This window comes from Myotis nattereri, assembly GCF_964212035.1.
Source record: "Myotis nattereri genome assembly, chromosome: 3".
NCBI classification, from domain to species: domain Eukaryota; kingdom Metazoa; phylum Chordata; class Mammalia; order Chiroptera; family Vespertilionidae; genus Myotis; species Myotis nattereri.
The window spans coordinates 12,149,473-12,167,335 of NC_138077.1; the positions used below are offsets into that span (position 1 = coordinate 12,149,473).

At 40.5% G+C, this 17,863-nt stretch overlaps 1 protein-coding gene across 7 annotated transcripts in view; it reads left to right on the forward strand.

Annotated features, from left to right (window-relative positions):
- APP (amyloid beta precursor protein) overlaps positions 1-17,863 on the forward strand; it is a 223,047-nt gene that overhangs the window by 142,360 nt on the left and 62,824 nt on the right. For all 7 annotated transcript variants that reach the window (XM_081086575.1, XM_081086576.1, XM_081086570.1 and 4 more), the window contains 3 exons: positions 3,108-3,241; positions 8,102-8,176; positions 8,835-8,993. In XM_081086575.1, coding sequence (XP_080942701.1) covers positions 3,108-3,241; positions 8,102-8,176; positions 8,835-8,993 — 368 coding nt within the window. The remainder of the gene's footprint in view (positions 1-3,107; positions 3,242-8,101; positions 8,177-8,834; positions 8,994-17,863) is intronic.

Below are 17,863 nucleotides of genomic sequence, written 5' to 3' on the forward strand. Positions count from 1 at the left end.
ACTGGCTGGGCCAGAGAAATCCTTTAAAACACATCACATCACATTTCCCTCCTTGAAACAACCCATGTTGGCTCTTGTCCCCCGTTTCTATTCTGCCTCTCTCACTACTCTCTCTCTCTCCAGCTCGTGCCACACTGACTCTGCTGGCCCTGGAATTTTCCAGGCACTCTCACCTCTTAGGGCCTTTGCCCCAGATTCTTCACCTGCCTGCCCTGTTCTTACAGCAGGTGCCTGAAGGGTGGGGGGTTGGCTTCTTTTACAAAGGTCATCTTCTCAGTTAGCCCAGCCTGCCCACCTCCTACTGCTATGGTCTCTCCCCTCCCCCACCCCCTTCCTCCACCTCTAATTCTCTTTCTCTCCATAATGCAAATCACATTTTAACAATGTGAATTACTATTTTTTGAGGTGATTGTTTCTCTCACTAGATTCTAGTGACTAGAACATAATTCCACAAGGACAAGGGTCTTTGTTCGTTGGTCTCTCCCATCTACCTGCCTCACATAAAGTAGAAGCCGTAATGTTACCTGGAGGAATAAAGGAATGAGCAAGCACTCCCCAGGCAGCATAGTCAACATCCTGGCTACTGTCTCAGCTTCTCAGATAACCTCCGACCTCCCAGGGTTGCAAAAAGAAAAAGGGTTGAGGCTTAGATCAAAAGCCTTTCTCATTCACAGTTCCACTGGGATTTGGAAGCTGAATGACCTTGAGGCAGTAATGTGCTGGGAGCTGGAACTGCTTTCCTGTTGTATTTTTTTCATGTGGCATTACGTATAGACACCCGTGCTCCAGGTGTACACCCTGCATGTTCTGCCAGGCTGCTAAGAGACTAAGAAAATTGATATGAAGGTCACCTGAAAGTGAAAATCACACGCATATGATGGTGGTAGTGCTGCTGAGGATTTGGCAGCTAGAGGTCTCAACCTAGGAAATGCTTAACACGGAGTTTCAAGTCGAGTTTTCTTTGGAAAGGTGACTCGACCCAGCAAGCTTGCTTGCAGAAGTTATGAATGAACATGTTTGAGCAGGGGCTGGAGGCTGGAAGATTGTTCACATTCAAAGTCTATGGGATCTTTCACTCCCCCCCTGTTCCAGAATCCTGCTGCTGAATGCTTGTTAAGAGGTCATTTACCAAGAAGCAAAAGCGGGGGGGGGGGGGGGGGGTACAGCCGACAGATGTCATAACAAAGTGTATTTTGGGCCAATTCATATTATTCTTTAACCTAAACAAACCCTTTCCAGTACCCTCGGTAAGTCAATGGATTAGCCCTTTACTACGCTAAATATTAACTTTAGAGCCTTTCATGGTTTTCCTAATCCTAAATTCAGACTTATTTGTGTGTGTTTGGGGATGTGAGTGAGTGTAGCAAATGATAGTATTTCCCCTCTGTGCAAGATATGTAGCAGGGCAATTTTTTCTTCTCCCCACATGTTAAGTGAGAACATGTGTCGAGTGTCTGGCACAGTACTCACTAATGAATGGAGGCTTTATGATCTGGCCAACGTGGAAATCTGGCCCAAATCACAGTACCTAGGGGACCTCAGAGGTGTCTGGACAGTACAAACCGCTTTGTGGAAGTTGAAAAAGCAATACAAAAATACGCCCTCCTAAAGCCCGTTTGTTTTCCCTTCCTACGTGGTTCAAGCGACCAAAGGAAGCACCTTGAAAGGGTGGGGACATGAGGCACAGGTGTTCCAGCTCCTGTCACCACCCTGGGTGTGCTGTCTCTGGTCCACCATGGACTTCACACGGTGGCAGCCAGGCCCGGTACGACAGTGTCTTTTGAACGTAGGAATATTCGAGAAACAGAAGATGAGCTGAGCTCTCGGCGCAAACTCCTCCTTAAAATGTTCTCTCCTTCCCCCTCAGCAGCTGCAGGGTAGTGGTAATGAAATACTAAATTCCTTTTGAAATATCAAGAGGTGTCATCCTTCTTCAGTCCTTGGCTGGGTAGGGATCTGGTTGGCTGGCTGCCGTGAGTACAGGAGAACTTCACTCACACTAGCTGAGATGCGTGGTTAGCATCAGTGGCTTACTCGTTTGAATTAAGGATTAAAAGAGAGACTGCTTTCCTTTAAAGTCCCCAGCTGAAGGGACAGAGGTCATTACCAAGGATTTACCAAAAGAGACGTATTTCTTGATCAAATGGAATAAATACATAGTGCAGGCTTTGTGTTTATTTCCATGTGCTTAAAAAAGGTTTACTACTTGAAATATTTGTAATTTTGTTCAATGTACTGCACATGCTCATTCTTTATAAATTTTTTATTCTTACTATTATAAAGTTGTAGTTCAACTAACACAAGAGTTGGAGAACTTTTCTACGCATATGGTAACTATTATGATTCCACTTTTCCAAAGAGGGTGCCGTGGATGGTTGACACACAGCCTATGGCTATCCTAATCAGGGACTATGACTCCCAAACATTTTTATTTATTCAAAATGTAAAATGTGACTTGCCTAAATTTGTCATTCTGCCATAGTGCAGTGTGACAAAAGAACTTGAACTTGTTCTCATTTGTGCAAGTGGAAAGGTCTTTTTTTTATTTCAAAAATGCCTTTATTGACTTTTTGAGGCTTTTTTTTTTAAATAATGTTTAAAATATTTTCTCACAAAAGATGGCTTGTAATCTAGCTATCTAAAATACACAGTTGTGGGATTTGCCTTTGCTCTGAGGTGCAATTATTCTACAATGGGCTAATTTTGAGATGTCTTCGGGTTTTGTAGGGATCTTAATGGATACCATTGTTTACTTTCAAGGTTACAAAAGTTAATTTTGCTAAGCATAGGAATTTAGGACAACATGTCTGTGTTAAACACCAACTGTTTTGCTCTATGCCTGTTGTTTTGCAAAGAATGTGAAACATAATACTTATAATCACAAAACGGACAATTTTCAAGATTTTCTTTCACCTGAGTCTTGGGAGGGATGACACACATCTTGCTGTGCTGGGGAGTGTCTCATGGTATTTTCTTCAGCAGCATTAACATCGTGTGTGTGCTTCTGTACTAAACTCTTTGCTCTGGAATAATGGAAAATAGGGCTTTCTTTGAAACGATCGGATATTCTGCTTCTCTTCTCAAACCTCCTTCCCTTCCATTTGCAGTTCCTACCACCGCAGCCAGCACCCCTGACGCCGTGGACAAGTACCTGGAGACGCCTGGAGATGAGAATGAACACGCCCACTTCCAGAAAGCCAAAGAGAGGCTGGAGGCCAAGCACCGAGAGAGGATGTCCCAGGTAATGTGACTCTTTTCGTGCTTCAGCCCTACAATTTTGGGAAATCTGGTCTGGCCTCTGCCTCAGAATCTGCACTGGGGCTCAGTGACCAATAAATATTTAGGGGTGGGTAGGAGTCTTTAATTTAATCCAGATTCTTAAAGATTTAAAGTCTTAATTTTCAATGTTTTCTATAAGGTATTGATTTGGAGAGGAGGGTTTTATCCTCCTCATCATTTCACCTAGTAAAGACCCAGGTATAGTAAGTATCATAGGATTGTGTAAGCAGAAATTCAATATGTCTACTACATTCTCGATGGTTTTATTACTCTGTGTATATAGAGTACCTGTGACCATCATGTTGTAACTTAAAATCCCTTAAAACATTCTTTAGTTAGTGTTGAAGAATATTTTTGTATTGAATACCTTATGATTATATCATTGGACCAGTCATTACTTACAAAGCTCATTCATAAGGCCTTAAAAACTTAAAACTAAAGTGAAGCATACTAACCATTTCATCTAGTCCCACATATATATTTTTAAGATCAACATAGGTTATTAGTAGACTATCGTAGACATGCCTTTTTATTTTCTGTCTTTTCCAATGATTTGATATCTGGGACCTAACTAACCCTGGGGAGACTGCCCCTCCCAGGGCGAGCCAATTCTTAGAGGTAGCAAATGACTGGCCTGCAAACACATCTTTCCCGTGCAAACCAGCCACTCAAAATCCAAACTAGTCCATCCTAAGTCCACTTAGCCACTTTACCCCGCCTCCCTCATTCCTTCCCTCCCAAACCACATAAAGGTTCTTATCCGCGTTTCCTTCTCACGCTCTGCCTCCGGACCGACTCTGGTGCTCTCCCATGTGCCACATTGAAAACTGGGCAAGAGACTATCTTCTCGCTGGTAGTCGTCTCCTGATGTGTTGGCCTCGCCATACCTGAATCACAATGGAACCTACATTGTAAAGCATAGACCTACTAATGTATCTGGAAAGGCACAACACAATCCCTTTTTTTTAAGAGAGTGACCGCAATACCTGAACTACTTAGGATAATAACATTGCGGGGGCGGTTGGGGGGGGTGCATAATCGCAATACTTGGGCTCTGGAATACAATGCAGTTCTTAATGAAAACTCAAATGCGAGTGGAACTAGAAAGCCAGCTATACTGGAATAGTGATGTTTCATCTGAAACCAGTTCTTTTGAAAAATGGGATTTTTCTTTAGGAAAGACACAAGTTGATCAGTAATCTCTGTTACAAAAGCAAGGATGACTATGCGTAGTACTTAGAGCCGCCGAGCTGATGTCCCTTAAAGCTCAACTCTCTCACTTCTTGTTTATGAAGCTTACAGGGGCTTTCCACTGCCCTCAAAAGCCACATCTGGGACAAAAGAAAAGAAAAAGAACAAGGATAAATACTGAATGCTCAGCTTGGCATTTCCAGTGCCTGTTCTCACACCCCAACACCCTGCTCCCAACTCCAGATTTCCTGCTTTTTCTTCCGCCCCCAACTGCTACCATCCTCATACAGGCAGCAGGAAACCTGTTGGCCCCCCCCCGCTCTGCACGTGCTCAGCTCATCTTGGCCTTCCCATCGCTCTCTGCACTCACTTCCTCTGGAAATGCCCTTCTACTGCTCCTCACAGTATAAGTCTCACCCATTCCTTACACCCCACGTAATCCTCGCAGTGGGACCAACAGTCATTGTTCTTACTTTATATTCAGCTCGACATAGTTGATCCCCAATTTTATTAGTGATTATTTTATATACATACGTGTGTGTGTGTGTGTGTGTCTTATCTCTCCAGCTGGGTTGTAAACATTTAGTCCCTATAAGTTTATGTCACCTTACTAACCTCGTGTTTCTTTTCTTGACCTTACTTAGTCTTTTTTTTCTAATACAAATCCTGAGTTATTTTCCCCAATGTATCTTGATCATTTTGAGCCTATTAAGAGAATTGATTTCAAATGCTCCCCAATTTTTAGATATTATCAATCTCTCCCAGACTATGAACTTCATTTTGTTTCAGCACATCTATTTAACACATGACTTAGTTTGTCTACGTTTTAATAGATTTTCTTCATCTTTTAGCCATTAGCTATACCTGAGATAATGTGAGAGATGTTATCCTACAGCAGAGAATGCAGCCAGCCAGATCCAGCTAGTCACAGGAAAGTGATATGCCTGAGATCAACATTTATCTTTGTGATCTGTGCCACTGAATTCTGGGGACAGTTTGACTCTAAGCTTGCCTGCCTCTTAAATCTCTTGGTATTAGTTGTCATTTCTCTGCATGAAACTGCCAGTATTTGAAGATCCATAAATCCAGATGAAGCTAGTACTTTTCCCATGCAGTGGGAAATTGCTTCATAAGAAGATTGGCCACAGCCTCAAAGGCTAGATCCTGAACATTTCTTATTTTTTAAAAAGTAGTTCTTTAAATTAATTCTTCTTGTAGTTTTTGTTGTTTTCTTACAGATACAGAGGATTTGGGTAATTTTTGGTATTTCAGTTTTTTGTTGTGGTTCATGATAACTCTTAATTTGTAGATTTCTGTTGCCATATGTTATGAATAGAATCTATCAACTATAAGATGCTGAATGGCTTATAAGTACTTTTATTACTTATGAATTTATCAGTGTCAATGTATCCTTAAAATGAAGTTCTTTAAAATGAAAGTTGACCTTTCTCTAAATGTATTATTTTTAAGATAAGCATCATCATCTAGGAATGACCCTTCCTCATGTCACCAAATATAAATAAAATGAGCTCATCTGTTAGAATTGCCATGTTAGAACGTTGCCTGTAGGGCCACAGGGGACAAAAGCATGATATTTAGCGCCACACAGATCTTGGTTTATATCCTTCCTTTTCCTTTTTTCCCTGCATAACCTTGAGTGGGTAACTTAACCTGTTTCAAAAATAAGGGTGGCCATGCCTAATCTCACAGGCTGTTGTGAGGAATCAATTAAATGAGATAGATTTTGTAAAGCACTAAGTACTGGATCTGATATTTAGCAGGTCAGCAGTAATGTTATAGTAGTAAACCTAGTGTGATGTTATAGGTGAATTGTTTTCTTTCTGAGGGTGTAGGATATAATTAAATTTATCTAAAAATCAAAATTTTATTTCTCTAGAAATGCTTATTTTCAATTTATTAGCTAAATAAATCTCCTTAATTATTTCATGATTTCTTTGCTCGAAATGAAAGTTCTGAATATACAAGGTGAGATTGTGCAAATTTACTTTGGGAAATAAGTTTCTCACCTTCCAGTGAAACATTTGATTTCTCTCTCAAACTAATTTTGAGATTCCTGCCTGAAGAATTCATGGTAGAGTACCGCCACTGAGAACATTCTTGAAGCAGGAAATTGAAATATTTGCAATGCAAGGCTTATCTCATCCATAAAAGCAAAAGTAGTCTTCCCTAGCCCCTCCCCGCAGGTGCCCTTCATTAATTCTTGGAGACACCAAAGCATCTGGGACAATATGTTTCTGTTCTTCCATGTTCTGTTCTTTTTCATAGCAATGGATCATTTTCCCCAATTTTGCTGCAAACTCTTTAGGTCATTTTTAATATGCTTGTCAAGTGTAGTAGAGCATATACCCCATAATTTCATGAAAACAACATGGGGGCACTTGTCTTATATCTTATACAACAAATTAATGCTAATACACAATAAGTATCTAATTAAAAACTCACTTGGTGATTTGATGTGGTGTTACCTCATAGTTATTTATTCCAAACCTCCCCTTTTTTTGTGATCCTGAAGGTCATCGGAAAAATCAATTCCTTAGGGATAAATACCTATAAATAAAGAAATCAAGTTGTCTCCTGGTTTGGAAGTCCACAGAGTTTGCCAGTAAACATCTGTTAACAAACCAGAATTTTGCTTTCTTGAACTTTCTGTTCTTCATTTTACTTAGCTCAGTTAGGAGTTGCACTTTAAAACAAAACAAAACAAAAACCCAAAACACCACGCCAATGGACAGCAAGTAGTTCACTTGAAAAGGAAAAGGCAGCCATAGGTGATAAGAATCTCAACCTGTTTTCTTCCAACAATATGCACAGCTGCAGACTTGTGCTGCATTCAGATCAGTGAGTGAACTTATCTCAGGGAAATCCTAGGTGAACATCAAGGATGAGAGGAGACTTTGTTTTTCTACAAAACAGATGAGCCTGGTCATTAAATTAGCATTACTTGCCAAGAATACTGTTTGCTGCATTCAGAGAGTTATAATGTGTACTTCTGAGAATTTCTAGAGGGATCTAGGGCTGTTTATAGTGTGGGTTGACAAGCAAAGGGCCCTAATTACCCTGGGTTGGATCTCAGGGTTTCTGACAACAGAAGTGTTTTTCCTAAAGTCTTTTCCTCCCTCCAATATGTACTACGTTTTTGGTGCTGTGTTCACAGTATGTCTACGCATGCATAAAATGTTATATGTTCTTCCCCCCACACACACACATCTACTGTTTGAAATTTTGTAACTTGCTTTCCCAAAAGACTAAAACCAATGTGTTCGATTTAATGTTAGAAAGCATTGTTCAGGAAATAGATGCCTTTTATGAATCGTCAACATTTGTGCACATCAAGTAAAATGACCTTCAGCATTTTCTCAGGAAAAGAAAAAAAAAAAAGACCACCTCTGTTTCAAAGGGCCATATTGCTGCAATAAATTTGAATATTTACGATCATTGTACTAACAGGATAGATTTACATCTTAGTGGGAGGTCAAATACTACTGAGGTAAAACTGGAATGTGGTAATTATGTACAATGTCAAATGTAGGAGAAAAACATAATCTATCTCATTAAATCTGTCTTTGACAAAAGAACTGACTTTAAATTTAAATGCTTCCTTGTTTTGTAGGTCATGAGAGAATGGGAAGAGGCAGAACATCAAGCAAAGAACTTGCCTAAAGCTGATAAGAAAGCAGTTATCCAGGTAAAACCTGAGCCCATTCTCATAAGAGGTGCATGCCAGCAACCTCCTCCCCCATTCATGTTTCCTATTGTCTGCTGGAACCTCATTTGTGATTGTTCATATTCTCATCAACTTGGATTACTGCTCATCATTGTCTAGTAATTGAGTTGCTTAAACTCTGCCTTATATTTGCTCCCAATTAGCTCAAGTTATAATTCATTTCCATAAAACTCACATTGTTATTTTGCGGTCTACTTTTTAATCAATAATATATCTTTTGGGCTGCCAAAATCTTCCACTGCTTCTTCCCCTGGCAAAAAATAAAAAATATGTAATTAGAATTTTTAACTGCAGCCCCTCTCAAAATTACCTTAAGTAAATGAGAGATTATCATGGTCATTTCCTTAAATTAAAATACTCTAAGAGAGGAATATTTTTTTAATATGCAATGTGATGTAGATTTTCAAGAATACATAAACTTATCCTACATTTTCATTAGTCGAATCAGTCTTCAGGGGCCACATAAAATAATGATTTATAATGAGAAATGTAAGTTGGGAATGATTGTGAAATCTTTGAATGGAGTGAAATTTGATGTCCGTTTAAACAAATTTCAAACTTGCTGCCCCATGTAACTTGTTCAGTTCCCGATTGACATGTGCATGTGTTTGGACGGCAGCACTTCCAGGAGAAGGTGGAGTCTCTGGAGCAGGAAGCCGCCAACGAGAGGCAGCAGTTGGTGGAGACGCACATGGCCAGAGTGGAAGCCATGCTCAACGACCGCCGCCGCCTGGCCCTGGAGAACTACATCACCGCGCTGCAGGCCGTCCCCCCTCGGGTAGGTCCCCCTCCCAGCAGGCAGAGGGCCTCCGGCTCTGGGCACGCAAGGCCACGAGAAAGAGGTCTGGAGAAATGCCATGAGCACCACTGGTTAGAGGTTTGCCCTGAGTTCATTCATTCCATGTTGAAGGTTAAAGGGTCACAGGGCAGCTGCCTCTGCAGAGCTGTCATCACCGCAGACACGTTTTCCCACAGACAGGCAGGCAGGCCTCCCAGGGGCTCAGAGTGCACGGCCTGGCTTGAGTTGACATCCCAGGCATGGTGACCTCTCACGGTAGAGATGCAATCGGGGAACCAGAAACCTAGACCAGCCCCTCATCAGATGTGATGTCACTGAGGTCAAGAAAAGTTGACATCTGGCCGAGTTATAAGATTTTTAGCGGAAGAAGAGAAACCAGAACTAGAATTTCCTGCTCAGCGCAGCGCCCATATTCCCTAGTCCATCATGAGGTCAGCGGCAAGGAGCCTCATGTGTGGTTTTCAGTGATAGATGCCCATAGAGGCTGACCAAGCAATGCAAGTATAGATTTCCTCGCTGAAGGTTTGTGGGCGAGGTTACTCCGGGCGTAGGAATATTCTGAACATGAGTGTGTGTACACTAGGTCTACCCATACTACCCATGAGTAAGTGAAGGATGCTGAAATCTCCAACTGGAACTGTGGGTTGGTCTGTTTTCCATGTGATGCTATCAGGTTCTGCTTTGTGTATTTTGGGCTCTGTTTTTAGCTACATAAACGTGCAGGGTTGGGTGCTCTTTCACCCCATTATATTATCAAACACCTTCTTTATGCCGAGTACTATGTTTTGCTCTGAAATGACTATGTCTGGTATTAATTGAGCTACACCAGCTTTTTATTTATCCTATCTGTTCTTTGTTTCCTATTTTTTTTTCTTTTTTGCCACCTTTTGGACTAATTGAATTTTTAAAAATAATTCTATTGTATGCCCTTGGTTGCCTTTTTAGCCATAACTATTTTGTTATTTTAGTGTTTGCTGTAGGGTCTGTAGAAAATATTTTGAACTTTTCACAGTGATACACCACTTCATGTATATTACAAGAACCTTACATTATGTCTTTACAAAATGTCTTTACCGTTTTCCATTCCCCATTTCCTATCTTTGAGCTGTTGTCTTTACCTTACAAAATGTCTTTACCATTTTCCATTCCCCATTTCCTATCTTTGAGCTGTTGTCATCACACTTTTTTCATATTATTATTTTTCTTTAAATAGTCAGTTATCTTTTAAAGAGTTTTAAATGAGAAGAAAAGTATTTATTTATCTATGTAGTTATTTATATATATTTCTGGTGCTCTTCATTCCTATGTAGATCCATATGGAATCATTTTCCTTCTACCTGAATGACGTCCTTTAAAATTCCTTTTAATTCAGGTAGATTGGTGAAGAATTGTTTTGCTTTAGTTGTCTAAAAAGTATATTTATTTCACCTTTATTTTTTAAAGACATTTTTACTGGAGATAGAATTCTAGAATGGAGTTTTCGTTTGTTTTTTAAGTACCTTAATGATGATGCTCCATTGTTAATTACTTGTACTATTTCCAAAGAATACTGGTGTTATCCTTTTCTTTTTTTGTCTCTGTATGTAATATAACTTTTTATCTTGCTACTTTTAAGATTTTTCTTTATAATAGCTTCGAGCAATTTGATTATGATGTGCCATAGTTAATGTCAATCTGCCATTAATCCCATCTGGCTATTTTTCTCCTTAAACATGGTAGTTTTCCTATCTAGAAGTTTAATCTGAGTTTTTGTTTCTTTGTTTTTTTATATCTTCCATATCTTAACTTTTTGAACTTATAGGGTACATTATGGTAACTCATTTAATATCCTTGGTCGCTACTTCTAACATCTGTGTCAGCTTTGGGTTATTTCTGATTAATTTTTCTTTTTATATGTGATATATTTCTGCATCATTTCATGCCCAATAATTTTTTATTGGTTCTCAGACATTGTGAATTCTACCTTGTTGAGTGCTGGACATTTTTGTATACCTGAAAATCCTTCTGAGTAATCTACCATGTTGAGGTTTGCCACCTGGATAGTACAAACAGGTATTATTCCTAACCCTGTGTGAACATCAGGCACCGTTAGCTCTAATCCTTTTGGATGATTTTTGTTCTGTGGCCTCAGTTAGTTTCTTTACATGCATGCATTAATCTTAGGCAACTACATTCTCAAGGGGCATCATCTACAAATCTCTGGCTGCTCTCTGAGCGACCCCCTCCTCTCCAACATTCCCTCCTATGACTGCAAGCCGCCTTTGCCTCCCTAGACTCTCACTCCATGTCTTCAACTCTGAGAGTCTGTTAGGCTCTGCTGGGCTCCCAGACCCGGAATCACAGCCCGGAAGCTCAAGGCAGTAAACTTAGGCATTTGTGGAGCTCACCTCATTTGTTTCCCATTTCTCAGTGCTCACTGTTCTTCATCTGACATTTAATATGTTGTAGAAACATAATTCTATTTTTTTCCCCATTTTTTGGATGTTACAGGTGGCAGGTTAACCTGTTTCCCGTTACTTGATCTTGGCCGGAAGTGGCAGTCTATGTATGTGCACATTATGTAACTAAACCAAAGGCCACCGACTTGCCCCAGTTCTTGTCATCATTTTGGTTTTTCTCTCTGTGGTAAAGCTACAGCAGAGGAAGCTTTGAGGAGCCAGAAAGAGCTCCTGGTGCTCTTCCAGAAAGCAAGATAGTATTGATCCTGTTCTACTGATCATGTCCCTGAGATTGAGTGGCTGGCCCGGGGTGACACCACGAGCAGTGGACAGGGTGGAGCTGTGAATCACAGTTGACCACTGTAGTGGTTTCTTCCTAGGCCATGCTTTCTCGCTGAACAAAAAGCTTTTGAAAAAGAATATTCACATTAGCATTTTAATTTTCTATGCAGAAGAAGAAGAAAAAAAAGAAACAATCTCCGTCCCAGCTGTGCTCTGTAAAATTCTGTTTGTTTCTTTGGAGAAAAAGTTCTGTGGTTGCTCTCTTTTTCTAGGGGACTCGGTTTGAGAGGTGGGACCATCGGGATCCTTTGCCAGAGCAGGACAGGGTGGTGGGTGTTGAGACTAGAACATTAATAGCTGCCATTTAGCGAAGCATTCCAGCTGGAAGTCCCATCTTTGAAGTAAGATCTTTGCTAAATGGTCGTTGATAGAGCTAAAAATAAGACGAGGACTGAATGGAGTCTTTCACGAGTGCACACACTTCAAATCTTTCAGTTCAGCCCATCGGCCATCACAGGAAGGACACAGACAAGAAGAATGTTTGCCAAAGCTTCTGTGCCAGCAAAGGGGATATTTTTACATTGGTCAGAATCCTGCTTGTTCTGGGCCTGGTGATCACCTCACATCGAATTAGATGGCATTTTATTGGAAGTTAAAACTGGGTTAAGAAGAACTCTTTTACTGTCTTAAAAAATCAGATTCTTGTTGCTTGATGTAGGGATTCCTGTTGAGTTCTTACCTGGAAATGCATAAAATTCTCCCATGTACTACCAACTGGCGCCAGCTAGTCACAGGCCTGCAGTCGTGGCATTACCTGACATTTTTGTTGTTACCGTCTTTATCTGAGTGTTCTGTTTAAATTCTAGCATACTACTGGATAAGGCACTTAGCTCTGCACTTTGAAAAATGCGAGAAAATTCTAAATCCCTTCGTGAGGACTTTTATTTATTGCTGTTGAAAGACATAAATCAAAAGCTTGCCGGTTATTACCTGAGAACGGTCACATCTTGCATTGGAGCCAGAAATAGTTATTTCTGAGATCTCCCTCGTGTTTCTGAAAGATATGAAATACTCAGTAAAAGTTGAATATAAGGATGAATTAGTCTGGTTTTTTTCTGTAGATTCTATAGCTGGTATTACCTTTAGAATAATTGTCCCTTTTACCCTGACCATCCAGTCCCAAACTTTGCAAACATGGGAACCAGCAACAACATGGGTTTATTTTCCCAGGGCCTTTGAAGCTCAGGTTTAATCCACACTTTCATCTAGACTTTTAACCCAAGCGTGGAGGTATTGCGTGATGATGTTTCGTTCAGCTAAAGTTCCTTGTTCTATCATGTGTGAGTCCTCACGCCTGTGTGTGCTTTATGTTCCGAAGTTCCTTTTTAATAAATTACATGCCTACCGACTGATACACTGAAAGGCCAATGCAAAAGTACATGCTTGAATCATATTTAGCATTTATATATTTATATTTCAAATATTATAATAGTTAAACACAGTTTTATTTCCCCAGGAATACAAGTATAGTGCAGGTGGGTCTTTCCACTTAGAATAAACCCTTCGTGTATAGAGGGTTAGTGATTCTTCTAAGACCCAGCCCCTCCAAGTTACTCACTTTAATAAAAGTTTCATGGACAATCAAAGAGTTGGGCTTTTTTACCCCCCAGAAAAGTTAAAATCCCCCCCCCTCCCGCCCAAAGGTTCATCACACATAGTTCAACTTTGGAGGTCTTCAAGCTGCCAAACCTAAGTACTACTTAAACCTAAATTATTATTTAACAACCAATCCTCCTGCTCTTCTGGTCTCTTCATCACAGGTCATATTCATCATGTATGGCCTCATGAAATATGAGCTAAACACTATCTGAGCCTTCCTACTTGTAACTGTCATTGCCTGTCTAGTCAACATTCTCTGAGATCTGAAGAGAAATTAGCATTAAATGGGATCCTGTATAGTGAAACTAAAGGCTGGCTAGGAACTTCTATTGAAAATCAACTTCCTGTTGTAGACTTAGGCCTGCAAAAACTTAGGGGCTCCTTATTAGTAAGAATTGAAATGTGTTAAAGATGAGAGGTGAATAACCAAATCTTTCTTTGTAATTCTTAGATTTTTTGAGTCTTTACAGATACTTTGTGTAAATCTTCTGTTAGACAATATCCTAATCATTATTCTTACTCTAATGAATTTTAAGCATTTTCTATGTGAAAGTAGGAACTTGGAAATATTTTTGTGTATTCCTGTCCATTGGTCTGTGTATCTGTGTGCCCGTAGTGTTGTTTTGTGTTTTCCCAGGTTCTCATGATTGCAGCATGTCGGCCATACTAAAATTAATTTCATGCTTATAACTGATGCTTCACATTCAAACTCTCATTATTTAATGGAGAAAAAATTTTGGCAGCGTCTTTAGCACCCTTTTCTTTCTCATTTCTGATTAGTTCATCCAAATGTTAAATTTCCCTCAAATTCCTGAAAAACTCCTGTATAGAATTATTTGGTAGAACATTCATGTCATGATTTGTGAAACTTACCATTTAAGGAGCATGGTTTTGACCTTATTTGAGGTTTTGTTTAACATTATTTGATTAATTCTAACAACAGGGCAATAAATATTGAATAAGAAACAATCACCGGAAAAAAGAAAGGGTAGCTATTAATGGCTGTGTTGTGACAGGAAAATTAGTGAATGCCTAGGGAGGTTCCAGCTAAATCAGTCCTTAGCCAACATGATTGTTGGTGTAAATATTAAGTTTTGTAAAGCAAAAGTGAAATTGAGGTGCTTATCACGCTTGGTCACAAAAGAAAAAAAAATGAAGCATTTATAGAATATATGTAGATAGCATATATCTCCAAGGTAAATAGGATACGTCTACTCCTCAATATAATGGATGGTAAATAAGTTAAAAATTATTTGCTGGGTTCTTAACATTTGAAGGCCCTGAGAGAGATGAATACTAAGATGTTTAAGACATTCCACCCTCACATTTTTAATATTTTCAAAATTTTGTCAAGCTGATCAGAATATACTTAAAGGACTGCTGGGTTAGAAATCATCTTTGAGAAATGTAAATAATTATACTATGCCTGATGTTAACGATTCAGTCAGCATTCATTTATTTAAGTTGAGACTTGTAAAAACTGATGAGCAACCAGGGGACTCATTAACTCGAGAGCATTTAAGGACAGACCAGTAACAAACAGGGGGTGGAAGGAAGAACAGGAAAACTGGCGTTTATTGAGCCGAATCCTACAAACTAAGCTGAGCAGTTTGCATGCCATTTTGGTAATGCGTCTCGGTCTTACCGCCTTCCCTTGCTTGAGTCTTTACCAAGTTTAATAGACAGATCTTGCTAAAGACCAGCCGGGCGTTTGTAACCAGAGACCATAGTGGGTTCTGTTTTTAATTGAATTAAGTTAAAAAGAAAATGCAGAAGTATGTAAGACAGGCATTCGCTTGAAAGCTGTCCTGAGCCTCTGAGACCCTATTCATCACCCGGATTACCTCCGGAGCAGAGCCCCACAGAGTCACTGCCTGCAAGTCGCAATAGCTCTTCACCAGATGCTGTCAGAACACACAGCGCCGGGACGTCACGTTTTGTTCCAGCGAAGGGTTCATGCATATACTTACAGGTTGATCTCTATTTTCATTCCGTCTTTGACATGAAAACTCATGAAAACATAAATGTTTTGGGTTTTTTTTTAGACAAATGCATGGCACATTGGGGTTTTTTTTAATTGATTTCAGAGAGGGAGAGAGATAGAAGCATCAGTGATGAGAATCACTGATCATCTGCCTCCTGCATGCCCCCTACTGGGGATCGAGCCTGTAACCCGGGCATGTGCCCTGACTGGGAATCCAACTGCAACCTCCTGGTCCATAGGTGGACGCTCAACCACTGAGCCACACCGGCCAGGCCATGGCCCATTACTTAATGATCCAGTGTTAACTTAGCTATCCAGCATTACAGATATCCATCCTCTAGAACAGACAGCAACCAGACATTCTCCCTTGAAGCTTGTACGCTGCACAGGAATTATGCCTGGATTTCCAAGTTCACTCATTTTGTGAAGTTCAGTTTAAAGACCCCCAGGTAATGGTTGGGTTTTTCTAAGCTTTATCTTGAGGGGTTTTTTATATTACGATTTTTAGTATGTCAGGGGTACTGAAGTTAGGTAGAGTACGTGGAGAGGGTGAAAGTAAAAATATACATGTGAATATTTTTGAAAATGGTAACCAGTGAGAGGGGGTATAAAGCAAAAATGCCAAAATCCAAGTGATGCATATGTAAAACTAAAGCATCTTAGTGCAACTCTCTCTGAAGAAATCAAGAATATGTCACAATTGGCATTTGTCAGATGGTCAGACCCATTCGACAACTCTTCACAAACGTCTGTGGTGCCTTAAAACATCTTTTGTTTACAATCTGTGCGGGCTTTGCCGTCTGGGTCACATTAATAATCCTGTGCATCACTCAGAGCTCTAGCAGGCTTCACTGGCTACATGAGGATTGAAGACGTAAGTCCGAACGCTTTCTGGCACTGCTTTGCTCTCACGTCAGCTGCGGTAAGCTCTAGATCCAGTGTGTGCTCAAGTTGGTCCAAAAGCACAAATCCCAGGGTTTGAGCAGGTCCTAAATTTCAGTTCTTAAAGCTGTCTTCAGTCCTTTATAGCTGCGGTCCCTGTAGCTGAAGAAAAACTATTACCTCTTCGCTTGATACTCTGACACCAAATGTGTGGGGTGTTTTTCTCTCTCACATTAAATGATTGTGCTACTACTCGGAGTTAGCATAGACCCCACAGGTTTAGGGCTCAGCCCCACATGACTGCCCACCCCCCATTTTGGAAGTCCCAGGTCATCACTTCTGATCTAAAAGCTATAAATCAGGGCTCCCACCCCCCTTCCTTGGATTTGATCATTTACTAGAACAACTCACAGAACTCAGATGGCTGCTCCCCTTAACTGTATGTGATTCCTTATAAAGGATGGCACTCAGGAACAGCCAGGTGGAAGAGATGCATGGGCAAGGTGGGTGGGAAGGGGCGCAGAGCTTGCCTTCCCCCTCTGAGCACATCATCCACATTGCACCCCTGCGGATTCACCAACACATACACGTTTTATAACAAAAGATGCTCCTGTCACTCAGGAAATGACAGTTTGGGGAACTCTATGTCAAGTTCTGGGGGCAGAGACCAAATATGTATTTCCTATATGTCACAGTAACCAAAATAAATTATGCCTAAGAACTAGCAAAATATTCGGGGGTGGGGCGCGGGGAGGGAGTTATGCAACCTACCAGCTTTGACCAAAGGTCACTGGTGAGTGACAAGGTAAGACCCACCCTTCTGCCCTGACTGGTTTGGCTCAGTGTATTGAGCAGCAGCCTGTGGACTGAAGCAGCGGTTCTCAACCTGTGGGTCGCGACCCCTTTGGCGGTCGAATGACCCTTTCACAGGGGTCGCCTAAGACCATCCTGCATATCAGCTATTTACATTACGATTCATAACAGTAGCAACATTACAGTTATGAAGTAGCAATGAAAATAATTTTATGGCTGGGTCACAACATGAGGAACTGTATTTAAAGGGCAAGAAGGTTGAGAACCACTGGACTGAAGGGTCCCAGGTTTGATTCTGCTCAAGGGTATGCATCTTGGATGCAGGCTCAATTCCCATAGGGGGAGTGCAGGAGGCAGCTGATCGATTATTCTCTCTCGTTGATGTTTCTCTCTATCCTCTCCCTTTCTCTCTCTTAAAAAAAAAAGAAGAAGAACTATCCTTCTCTCCTACCTTTTATAGTAGACTAGAAACACCTGTGTTTAATTGCCAGGTTTGCCATCTACTATAACCTGTAACTTGGAATAAGTGACTTAATTAAATGGATTCTCCCTCCTCCATCTGCAAATCGGGGTTTGCTCCTACCCTTTTACAGTTAACATTGTTATTGCTTCTGTTAGACATAATCAGAAAAAAGCAAAAGGATTAATTGAAGGTTGAGATGAAACTGTAAAGCAGAAAGATATCGTCCTCCCTAGGAAGAGAAAGGATAGACTATATTGTTAGGATGGGATGCATGGAGGCTTTAGTGCCACGTTCCCATGAGGAAGTCATCTGCCTGCCTCCATGGGGA